General features: G+C 40.3%; 1 protein-coding gene across 1 annotated transcript in view; it reads left to right on the top strand.

Annotated features, from left to right (window-relative positions):
• DNAH6 (dynein axonemal heavy chain 6) overlaps positions 1-12,260 on the top strand; it is a 363,279-nt gene that overhangs the window by 102,488 nt on the left and 248,531 nt on the right. Inside the window, exons 31-36 of the mRNA XM_044304479.1 lie at positions 872-1,039; positions 1,972-2,120; positions 2,221-2,328; positions 5,869-6,424; positions 8,901-9,023; positions 9,277-9,459. Of these exons, the coding sequence (XP_044160414.1) occupies positions 872-1,039; positions 1,972-2,120; positions 2,221-2,328; positions 5,869-6,424; positions 8,901-9,023; positions 9,277-9,459 (1,287 nt within the window). The remainder of the gene's footprint in view (positions 1-871; positions 1,040-1,971; positions 2,121-2,220; positions 2,329-5,868; positions 6,425-8,900; positions 9,024-9,276; positions 9,460-12,260) is intronic.

Raw genomic sequence — 12,260 nt, forward strand, 5'->3', positions numbered from 1 at the left:
CATAGTATCTATTATTCAGCCATTTAAAGGGGGTTATCTCATGAAAAATATTCTACAGTTTTCAAACCAGCACCTGGATCTGAATACTTTTGTAATTGCATGTAATAAAAAATTTAGCATAGCCAGTGAGTTATTCAATAAAGTATATCTGTATAGCGCCACCCGCTCTTTGTTCTCTTTCTTATTTCTTTGGCCGCTTCACCGAGAAGGCCGCACATGCTCAGTTTCATGTTTCAACTGTCTCCTGAGCTGTGATAGGGAGAGCATGGACACGCCCCCTGAGCTGCAGCAGAGAAGACACTCCCCTTGAGCTGTCAGCTTGATATAAATCTAGGAGAGCAATGAATGTGGAGATCTCTGGATCCATGTGAGGCCCAAGGCTGGTTCTAGCTTCGTTAGAAAGAGATTTTTATGTACTATATGATGTCTGGTTTTCATTTTTACATCATTAATGAGATAACTCCTTCAAATGGCAAGTGTTACGTAGTGTTCAACAGCTACTTCCAAGTTTGTGTAGCATTGAAAAGGCTATGCATGAGGTCTATGCTTGGATCTTCATGTAACAGCAAACATTTGTGTGACAAACAAAAAATACCATCACTATGCAGAGGAAGAGCTTATGATGACTAAGGATCGTCCCTTTATTTAAGTTTCTGCTACACACTTTGTAATGGATTAATATTTAGAGGTCACCAAGAGTCATAGAAATTCATTCATTTTTAAGGGAATTATATTACTCTGGTAATAGTGCTTTGTGCTTTTACTATATAAATCATTATTTTTACAAACAGTAACACATTTAAAAAAAGTTTTTCTCCTTTTTTTCCTTTTTTTTATTAATTATAAATGTTTGAATTAAATTTCTCTGTAGTTTTCCAGATTTATGTTTGAAGGCAGAGAGATCAAACTGGTGATGACATGTGCAGCATTTATTACAATGAACCCTGGCTATGCTGGAAGGACTGAGCTGCCAGACAACCTGAAGGCACTTTTCAGGCCATTCTCAATGATGGTGCCAAATTATGCTTTGATCGCTGAGGTATGAGTATGGAAGGGTAGAGTTAAATTTGTGGTATTAGGGGTTATTGTATTATTTATAATATTGGCTGATACAATGGTGGCTGTTACATCCATGTGTGTAGAAGTGCTTTAGAAGAGATAGACCTTAGCCCTTGATTAGAGAATGTATAAGTATCCCCCGAGCAACCAACGGGGAGGAGGACCTGTAGAAGCAACCATTTGGAGGAAGAAGTGGGGGGTGAAAGTGAGAAATGAGAAGGTCATAAAGAAATGACAGCTAGTAGAGAGTGGATAGAAGATGGCATTCAGACAAGAGGGTTGACTGCATCCGAGTGCGGCAGAGACAGAACAGAGGCTACAGAGAGAGGAGATTCCTTGAGTGGCAGAACTGACCACTGAGAAACGTGGCATACCTTCAATAGAAGCAGACCACCCAAATGTTTTGGGACCTGGGTGAGGAGGGGGCTAGCATTGAACTTCCTCTCTTCTCAACATGAAAGCACTTCATTTTCATGCATCTGCCACAAGGGGGAGATTAGTGTAAAGAGATGACAGTAACTGTATGAATTCCTATGCACTGAGCTCCCCCTAGTGGTGGCTGCAGGCAGTCAGTTTAGTAATTTATTATGTGAAGGAAAGCGGTGATTTAGAGCTCTGAGGTTAGTTATTAATATATTTCTGGCAATTGTCTAGTTTAAATGCATTGAGAAAAATGTTGTCCCAGTTCACTTTTAATTAATATATTTTTAGACTCAATAAAAAAGTAAATTCATCAGAAATCTGGGGTGTTGCTCTTTGCATTATGTATTACCTGAGAGTGTTTAATGCACGTGTACTGGCAAACTGGGTGGGGCAGGGAGCAAGTGCAAAATTTTGCCTTAGGAGATTTGTGTTCCCATCCATGTCCACTGTAAAAAAAAAAAATTACATTTTGTTTTATTTCTGTGTTAGGTCATTCTGTATTCTGAAGGTTTTGAGTCAAGTAAAATTCTGGCTCGCAAGATGACACAAATGTATAAACTTTGTAGTGAGCAGTTATCACAACAAGACCACTATGATTTTGGGATGAGAGCTGTTAAATCAGTTTTAGTCATGGCTGGGTAAGAAACTTCTGTGCTTTATATTGCACTTTACTATGCTACACTTGAACCAGAATTAGGATATACAGTACTATAACGCATGCACCTTTTTATTTAAAAGATCATTAAAGAGAGAAAATCCTGATTTGAATGAAGATGTGGTTCTGATTCGTGCTTTACGGGACTCAAATCTGCCAAAGTTCTTAACAGATGATGCTGAATTATTTAGGTATGTAAATATGTATGTAAAATGGCATTCCGCATAACCGTCCATTTCTAATAGCTCACATTGGTTGATATACAGAGATTCTCGAAAGTTTGTGAACTCTTCGAAATTTTCTATGTTTATGCATGAATTTGACCTAAAACTAGGTCACAAGATTTTCACACAAGTCCTAAAATTAGATAAAGATATAAAGATAACCAATTCAAACAAATGAGTCAAAAATTTGCATTTGAATTTTTATTTATTTATTGAGGAAATTATCCAATATCACATCTGTAAGTGGCAAAAGTATGTGAACCTATGCTTTTAGTAGCTGATGTTCTCCCCTTGTGAAGCGATAACTGTAACTAAACATTTCTGGTAATTGTTGATTAGTAAATCGGCTTGGAGGAACTTTAGCCCGTTCCACCATACAAAACAGCTTTAAATCTATTATGCTGGCGGGTTTCCTTCCAAGAACTGTTCGCTTCAGATCCTTCCATCACATTTCTATTGGTCGTTTTATTTGTTAGAACAACTTTTGTGCTTAGGTTAGTTGTCTTGCTGCATGACCTATGTTGTTTTCATTGTTCTATCAGTTATAGGAAGCTGTCCTGACCCAGATGCAAAAAACAGGCTCAGACCATGATAGTACCACTAGCTTTTTTCACACAAGATGAGGTTTTTATGCTGGAATGCAGTGTTTTCCTTCCTTCAAACATAACTTTTCTCATTTAAACCTATTAGTTCTGTTTGTGTCTCAGCCGTCCACAAAACATTGTTCAAATAGTCTTCTGGCTTGTCCAGGTGATCTTTAGCAAACAACGGATGGGCAGAATTGTTCTATTTGCAGAGCAGCGGATGGGCAGCAATTTCTCCTTGCAATCCTGCTATGCATACCATTATTGCTCAGTTTCCTTCTGATGGTGGACTCATGAACATTAACATTAGCTAATATGACTAAGGCCTTTACTTGCTTAGCTTGGGTTTCCTTTTGACCTCGCAGACTATTACACACCTTGCTCTTGGCATGATGTTTGTTGGTCGATCACTCCTGGGAGGGTAATAATGGTCTTGAATTGCCTCCAATTTGTAAACAATCTGTCTGACTGTGGATTTGTGGTGACCAAACACTTAAGAGATGGTAAATAACCAAGTGATGTATTGGCAGCTGCTGTGAGCCACTGATCGTCTTACCTTGTCTTCCTTCAAAATGGTTGCGCTTCCAGGTCCACACTATCCCTCCACGCACCTTACAGGCCATCGTTCTCTTAGCCTGTAGGGTGTACATGCTCCCTCATAATCTTAAAGGGTCAGCACGCTCACCTACATCTTCTCCGGGCAATGGCCTGGTTATCCTAGATACATAAAGCACCTTCCCCTGTGGGAAGGGGCCTTAGCAATAGGTTTCTTAGCTTGCTAAGTTCTTGCTAGGGGTGCTGTATCTAATTGTCCACCCATGTACCGACCACTGCTTTTTTACCGATATTTGACCCTTTTCTGCATGACCTGACCTCTTCCTGTTACCCGTATTGATTCTACTCTACCTACCCTGACCTCGGACCTGTTATTGTATTGCACATACTCCTTCAGTCCCGACCTTAGCCTGTTTTTAACTATAATCTATGACTCTGATTGACCCCTTGTTGCTTGGAACAAGTGTCTCTGGCCCCTGTGGGTTAGCTGTTAACCACACAGAGACTACTTCAAGAGGTAGTGGCCAGGTGGCTTCTGTGCAGCTAAGTACCGATGCTTGTTTAGTAGTTAAAGGAAATCTGTCATCAACATTTTTTTATGCCAGTAAAACCAGATAGTAACATACATACGTCCTGCTGTAGCTGATTGGTAGCAGCTAGAGACATGGGCCTGGAGTTGTTTGAAAGCTGGTATTCCAAGTTCAAATGACAGCATTAGAACAACATAAGCAGGAGATATTGAGTAGGGTAAAAATGAGGTAAAACATTCTTTCAATTTCAGTTGCATTTACTGCATCCTAATTTCTAACAGCGATATCTTCCCATGTTGTAAAGATAATGGTATCATTCTGGTATTGTTTGAAAACTTGTAATGTCATCTTCCAAACAATACAAAGCCCATATCTATCTGCTACCTGTCCAGAGATATGAGCAGCTTTACAGCCCCCCCTCTTCTTCAGTCTGGAGGAGGAGGGGGTGGTTGAGAAGCTGACAGCCTGCAGGAGGAAAAAAAAAAAGAATAATACAAAAATTATTATGTTATACCACAAAATAATGTTAAAATATATTTTTTTTATCTTTCCCCCTAAAAATAAAATAATATGTTATTTACTACACTATATATACCCCAAAATGGTTCCTAAACAACCTACTAATATTGCACAATAGGCAAAACAATTTGAAGAAGGGGGAGGGGTAAATGTTACTTGCCCTTAAATCTAAATTAATTATGTTGCTAAAAAAAGTGACCTTTTTTAGAGTGCTTTTCCAATTTTAATGTGACTGTTAGGAGTTTAAAGAGTGAATACCAGGTGACTGTCAGGATAATGCCCTTCGGTTTAGGCCAAAACCAAATCTGTTGGTTAACACAGTGGTTCTGCACTGACTGCCATAACACCATGTCTAATGTTGTTCACTTATTTGGTTGATTTATCAACTTTTAGGGCTGTGAAAATCTGATCTGAAGTTTCATGTCAAATTTATGCAGAAATATAGAAAATTCAACCTTTTAAGCACCACTGTATTCTATTTAGAGATTAGTTACACCTCTGCAACAAATTTAATCTAAAATGAAAAATGAAGCAACTTTGTAAAAAAAAATCCTACCATATTTGTATATACAGCTACTATCCATGGCAACAGACTACAAAGAAGCTCCATGTAGTCTGATCCTGCATCCATACCATACTCCCTCCATGTGTCCATGAGTTTTTGATAACTTATATTCGGTAGGTTAGCAAGAAGTAGGAGACTGATGAAAGGAGAACTAGCTATTGTAATCTGCAATGTTCTGTATAGGTGCAGGAGATACAAAACGGTAGCATACTTTTCATCATACTTTTGTATTGGAGCAATAGAAAATGGTTGCCAAGGTTTATATAACCTTTAAAGCCTACCAGCGGTAACATTTGACTTGTTTAACAGATACATGCCATGTAACATGATTGCTGTTATTTTCCCATATGATGAACCCTTCTGCTCCAAATGATGTCCTCCTGCCTGCATCTCTCAGTCAAATGATGTAATTTTCAGCCTCAGTCATAGACATGTAAAGCACGCATTCCATGTTAACTCATTACAAGACAAAGCTCTGATATCTGCATATCTGATATCTGTATTCTTTGCACACTAGAATACCTCTGCTGTCTTTTACTGGATGTGATACGTTTACTGGTTCTCTGCAGAACCTCAGTGTACCCTGTTTTTTCATGTGCATGAGGCCTAACAGATTTCTTTTAGAAATGGCACAGTGTGACATTATTGCTCCAGAATTCTTCAGACTTTCTCATAGTCCATGAGTCACTTTGCATTAATGTCTTTTCATCTTTTCAGTGTTCCCATAACTATTATGTGTTTGTACATTTTTCAGTGGAATTATATCTGACCTTTTTCCTGGAGTTGTCATCCCTGAACATGACTACGGAACCTTACAATCCACAATCATAAACGTAATGCTAGCACGTGGTCTTCAGCCTGTGTCCACCATGGTACAAAAAGTCATTCAGTTCTTTGAGACCATGATTGTCAGACATGGTGTCATGTTAGTTGGACCCACTGGAGGGGGGAAAACTACTGTTTACCAGATCCTGGCGGATGCACTGATGGCCTTGCATCAGGCGGGAGAGACACATCATTTCTACCAGCCTGTTAAAACATATGTCCTGAATCCAAAATCCATCACAATGGGAGAATTGTATGGAGAAGTGAACAATTTAACCTTGGAATGGAAGGACGGTTTAATGGCACTAAGTGTCCGGGCAGCTGTAAATGACACTTACAAAGACCACAAATGGATAGTCTGTGATGGCCCTGTTGATGCGTTGTGGATTGAAAACATGAATACTGTCTTGGATGATAATAAGATGCTTTGCCTGGCAAATAGTGAGAGGATCAAGTTCACACCTGAGATCCATATGGTGTTTGAGGTAATCCATTGTAGTGTTATTGCTTTTATTTCATATTCAAATGATTTCCCAAAATTAATAATCACAAGGCTGAAAAGTAATTCTGCTTGTGAATACAACATAGACTTAGGGTCCATTCACACGTCCTGTTTTTTTTCATCCTGAAAAACGGTCCGTTTTTTGCGGATCCGTTGTTCCTGAAAATGTTTCCGTATGTCATCCGTATGTCATCCGTTTTTTGCGGATCCGCAAAAAACGGGAACATGTATACATTTCAATAATCAAATAAAGTTGTTTGGATTTCTTTGAAAAAAAATTGAAAAAAAAAAAAAAAAAAAAATTGTTATGTGTTTCCAGGAACGGAATCCGCAAAAAACGGATGACATACGGAATGACATCCGAATGTCATCCGTTTTTTGCGGATCCATTGACTTTGTATTGTACCAGGATCCGATTTTTCAGGACAAGAATAGGACATGTTTTATATTTAAACGGACATGCGGAACGGAACAACGGAAACGGACAGCACACATTGTGCTGTCCGATTTTTTCCAGGACCCATTGAAAATGAATGGGTCCAGATCTGGTCCTGATCTGTTCCTGAAAAAACGGAACAGATCAGGAAAGAAAAAACGGACGTGTGAATGGACCCTTAAAGGGGGTTTCCAGGTGTTTAATAATGATGACCTATTCTCGGGATAGGTCATGAATTTCTTATTGGTGGCTGTCCGACACCCAGCATCCCTGCCGATCAGCTGTTTGATGAGGCTGCAGTGCTTTGGTGAGCTCCACATCCTCCTTGCAGCCTACCAAACACAGTGCTATCCATTTGGATAGTGGCTGTGCTTGGTATTGGAGCTCAGCTCCATTCACTTGAATGGGACTGAGCTGCGCCTAGGCCACGTGACTGATGAATTTGATGCCACTGACCTAGGGAGAAGTTGGAGGACTCAGAGTGCCATGGCCTCTTCAAAGCTTACCAAACACAGCACCTTCCATTGGATAGTGGCTGTGCTTAGTATTGCAGCTGAGCCCCATTCAATTGAATGGGAATGAGATCTGCATAGGCTATGTGACCGATGAACGTGACATCACTGGCCTAGAAAGAGGCTTAAAGGGAACCTGTCATGTGGATATTTGATTATAATCTAACTAATTATATACAATCATTAACTACTAAAAAGTGCCTTAGATGTATTCACTTACTGGTGTGACAGATGGTTACCTCATAATATACACACAAAGATGCCGCATGCCGCATGCTAATGAGCTGATTCGAGTCCAGCGTGATGTCATTGAGTCCAGCGTATATTTAATTCAGAGCTATAGCCACTCCCCTGCCCATCTGCTGCTGATTTATATGGAAAATAACTGTCATTCAGCAGCAGGTGGGCGGGGAGATCAGGAGCTCATGAATATTCATGACTCATCATTATGAGCTGAAGCTTTTCAATACAAGATGTTGGCAGATTGATTAAAACTGGTGACAGGTTCCCTTTAAGCGATGCAGTCTTTTCAATCAGCCTTGCAGCAAAGGTGCCAAGAGCCAGGACCTCCAATGATCATATATTGATGACCTATCCTGACCTCCTGGCACCCCTTGGGCGAAATATACTCCAAAAAAACTGTAAAGATTCAAAGGGTTATTTGCTTTAAACAATCCATGACAATAAGCTTATCAAAGGATACCCTGCTACTAAGATCCCCTTATAAGCTGTAAGCTGTGAGGGAACCTACCGCAGTTATAATGAAGCATCGCACAGTGACCATTTAAGATCAGTGGCAGTTCTGGGTAATACACAGATCTACTGGGTACTGTTAGGTCAGGTTTGCATGTAGCGGATATGCTTTGGATTTTCTCTTTGCATATGCGGGTGGAAAATCTACACTAGCAACATGGTGGATGACATTTTAACAAATCTCATCCACAAGGGGTGGAAAACATCAGCATGAATATTGACATGTGGTGTGGATTTTAAATCCGTGGCATGTCAATTCTTTCTGTAGATTTTCACTAAGGATTTCAGCCTCTGAAATTCAGGGGTTCAAATCCTACAAAAAAACACAGCTAACTGCAGGAGAATGCCTGCTGGAGTTTTTTCCCTGTTCCACATGGACTTTTGGGGATAGGTAACCCTTCAAGTTGTCTATTGTCATGGAGTTGCCTCATCACAATCAAAGAAAGCTTGAATTCAGAAGAAAGTTTCCAAGGAAATAAGCAGTAAATTACTGGGAGATGTATTTACTAGCTAAGCAACTCCACAATGAAACTTTTCACATGACTTCTGCGTGAGAGCTATTTGTATCTCCGTATACTGGAATGTTATCTGAGCAGCTTGAATCCAAGTGAACATCTGACATCTAAGCTTCTGTAACAAGCCTCTGGTTTATGGTCTTAAAGGACATGGAATAGTTCAGCCTTGCCAATAATGTTATGCGCTTTCCGGAAGTAATAAACCATCAATTTGTCTTGCTAAGCAATTTCTTTACGTTTCAGGTCCAAGATTTGAAAGTTGCGTCTCCTGCTACCGTAAGCCGGTGTGGAATGGTTTATATTGATGCTGAGGAGCTTAAATGGATGCCCTATGTTCAAACCTGGATAGCTGGGCTTCCACCGAAAGTACGTGCCCCATAACCATCTGTGTCAAACGTGAATAGAGAGCTGCACCACGTGGGCCAGCTTGATAAATATCAGCCTATTTGCTCTGTATAGTTTTAGATATATATATATATATATATATATATATATATATATAGCATTTTCTTAATTTATTTGTTATATATCTTTTTATTTGTTGTTGTTTTTTTTCTAATAGTCATGTACCTATATTTCCCAGGGCAGATGTTTTATTCATATATTCTGTTATTTACAGCTGACTGATGAAATGAAGCAGTATATTTTGGATCTGTTTGAACGCTATGTTGAGGAAGGTCTCAAATTTGTCACCAGAAAATGCACTCAAGCCATCTCTCAAGTGGATATCAGTAAAGTAACAACACTTTGTTGTCTACTTGAGTCACTACTGCTTGGAAAAGGAGGACCAGACTTGAAAATGGTACATGCTCTAATGACTATAATCCACTGCCACCTACTATGAGGGACAAGACCAATTACAATTATGGATTATGATAGATAAATGCCTAAACTAATATTCACTTCAGATTACTTTGTTCTTATTTGAACATTTTTTCTAATTTTTGCAGTATGGTAGCCATTGAATCTAAACATCAAGTGAATTTAAAGAGAACTGTGACCTCTCCAGATATGTCTATTTTAGTAGGTGTTTGATCTCTTCATAAGAGATCATTCTGGGCAAATGTTTTCATAATCTGTCTTGTGCCGTTCTTCTGTTCCTCCTAGAAAATACTGGATGAATTGACAACTAGGTGTTACCAGCTGGGACTGTCCTTACATAGTCTGACACTGTCAAATCAGTGCTGACTTAGGGTACTTTCACACTAGCGTTTTATCTTTTCTGGTATTGAGTTCCGCCCTAGGAAAAATACCGGGAAAAAACTGATCAGTTTTAGGCCTCTTTCACACTACCGTTTTTTTTTTCCGTTTTGCAGTCCGTTTTTTGCGTTCCGTATACGGTCCGTATACGGAACCATTCATTTCAATGGTTCCGCAAAAAAAACGGAATGTGTTCCGTATGCATTCCGTTTCCGTATTTCCGTTTTTCCGTTCCGTTGAAAAGATAGAACATGTCCTATATTTGGCCGCAAATCTCGGTCCGTGGCTCCATTCAAGTCAATGGGTCCGCAAAAAAAACGGAACACATACGGAAATGCATCCGTATGTCTTCCGTATCCGTTCCGTTTTTTGCGGAACCATCTATTGAAAATGTTATGCCCATCCCAATTTTTTCTATGAAATTACTGTATACTGTATATGCCATACGGAAAAACGGAACGGAACAACGGAACGGAAACGGAACCACAACGGAAGCAAAAAACGGAACAACGGATCTGTGAAAAACGGAACGCAAAACACTGAATTCAACATACTGTAGTGTGAAAGAGGCCTTATCCTAATGCATTCTCAATAGAGAACATTCCGTTCATTATGCATCAGGATGTCTTCAGTTCAGTTCCTCTTAAGTTTTTTGGCCGGAGAAAATACTGCAGCATGCTGCATTTTTCTCTCCGGCCAAAAATCCTGAACACTTGAACCATTGAAATGTATATGTGCCGCATACGGCATTAAAATTTCCGCATTGACGGATGCGCAGACCTTTAAATCTGTGAAGAAAATAAATACTGGATCCGTTTTTCCGGATGACACCGGAGAGACGGATCCTGTATTTCAATACATTTGTCATACGGATCCGGATGCGGATCCGTCTGACAAATGCATCCGTTTGAGTCCGGATTGCTGGATCTGGCAGGCAGTTGCGGCGACGGAACTGCCTGCCGGAATCCTCTGACGCAAGTGTAAAAGTAGCCTAAGCCAGAACCATTTTATAAATGGAATGATAACACCCAGTTGTCAATTCCTATTTTTATGGGAAAATTCCAGAGCAATGGCACCAAGTTATAAAAAGTTGTTCTAGAATGGTTCTTTCATAAAGAATAACCACGTAGTGATTTGTGACCTGAAATGGCGGATTATAATTTGGGAAATTGAGGGCAAACAACTGCCCAAACACTTTATGCTAGTTGTTTTATTGCAGTTTTGGTCATAAATGGTGGTAAAGACTGCAACAAAACTGTTTTAGACAATGATCCCTGGTCCCAAGACTTAAATCACTCTGTGGTTTATCAGGAGGTTTGACATAAATCATGGCAAAAACTGCAACAAAACCACTTAGGCTACTTTCACACTAGCGCTTGATCGGATCCGTTCTGAACGGATCCGATCATATTAATGCAGACGGAGGCTCCGTTCAGTACGGATCCGTCTGCATTAATAACTTAGAAAAATTTCTAAGTGCGCAAGATGCCTGAGCGCATCCGTTCAGACTTTCAATGTAAAGTCAATGGGGGACGGATCCGCTTGAAGATTGAGCCATATGGTGTCATCTTCAAGCGGATCCGTTCCCATTGACTTACATTGTAAGTCTGAACGGATCCGCTCGCCTCCGCACGGCCAGGCGGACAGCTGAACGCCGCCAGACTGATGCAGTCTGAGCGGATCCGCTCCATTCAGACTGCATCAGGGCTGGACGGAGGCGTTCGGGTCCGCTCGTGAGCTCCTTCAAACGGAGCTCACGAGCGAACCGACGAACGCTAGTGTGAAAGTAGCCTTAGTGCAGTTTTCGGGGGAATCTGCTGAAGGACCTTCAGAGGATCACATGACTTCTAAAGGTCCTCAAGCTAGAGGAGAAAGCAGCAAGGATTATTAGGTTGATTATTGGGGTGTCTATGGTCTAAGGGGCTTCCCTGGATCGGTATTTAGGGGGTCCAGTTTGAGGGTCTGTATTTATATATGGCATTGGACTTGGTCTGTATTTAGAGGACTTGGTTTGGGGGGGGGGGTCTGTATTAATTTACGTGGTCTGGATTTATTTAGCGGGTCTGGTCTGTGTCTGGATTTAGAGGATCTTAGTTGTGGGGTCTCTACTTGGATGTATATTTGTTAGGGGAGGTGTGGTCTGGGGACTGCAAGAGTACATCCACATGGGGCATATATGCTGTGGATTTTTCGCTGCAGAATTACAGATGGAAAATATTCAGTACTAATTTGCCTTTCTCCTTCTCTTGACTGCACATTGAGTGAATAATTTCCTAGCTCCACTTCTTCTCCTCTTCTTCTTGCTGTTGGTGTTCCTCAGGGCCACTTCTCCTTTTCCCACCACACAGCTCCATCTGACAAACTATCAGCAGATTCAGTTTTCAATACCATGCCTATGCTGAG

Source organism: Bufo gargarizans, chromosome 1 (assembly GCF_014858855.1).
Source record: "Bufo gargarizans isolate SCDJY-AF-19 chromosome 1, ASM1485885v1, whole genome shotgun sequence".
Lineage (NCBI taxonomy): Eukaryota > Metazoa > Chordata > Amphibia > Anura > Bufonidae > Bufo > Bufo gargarizans.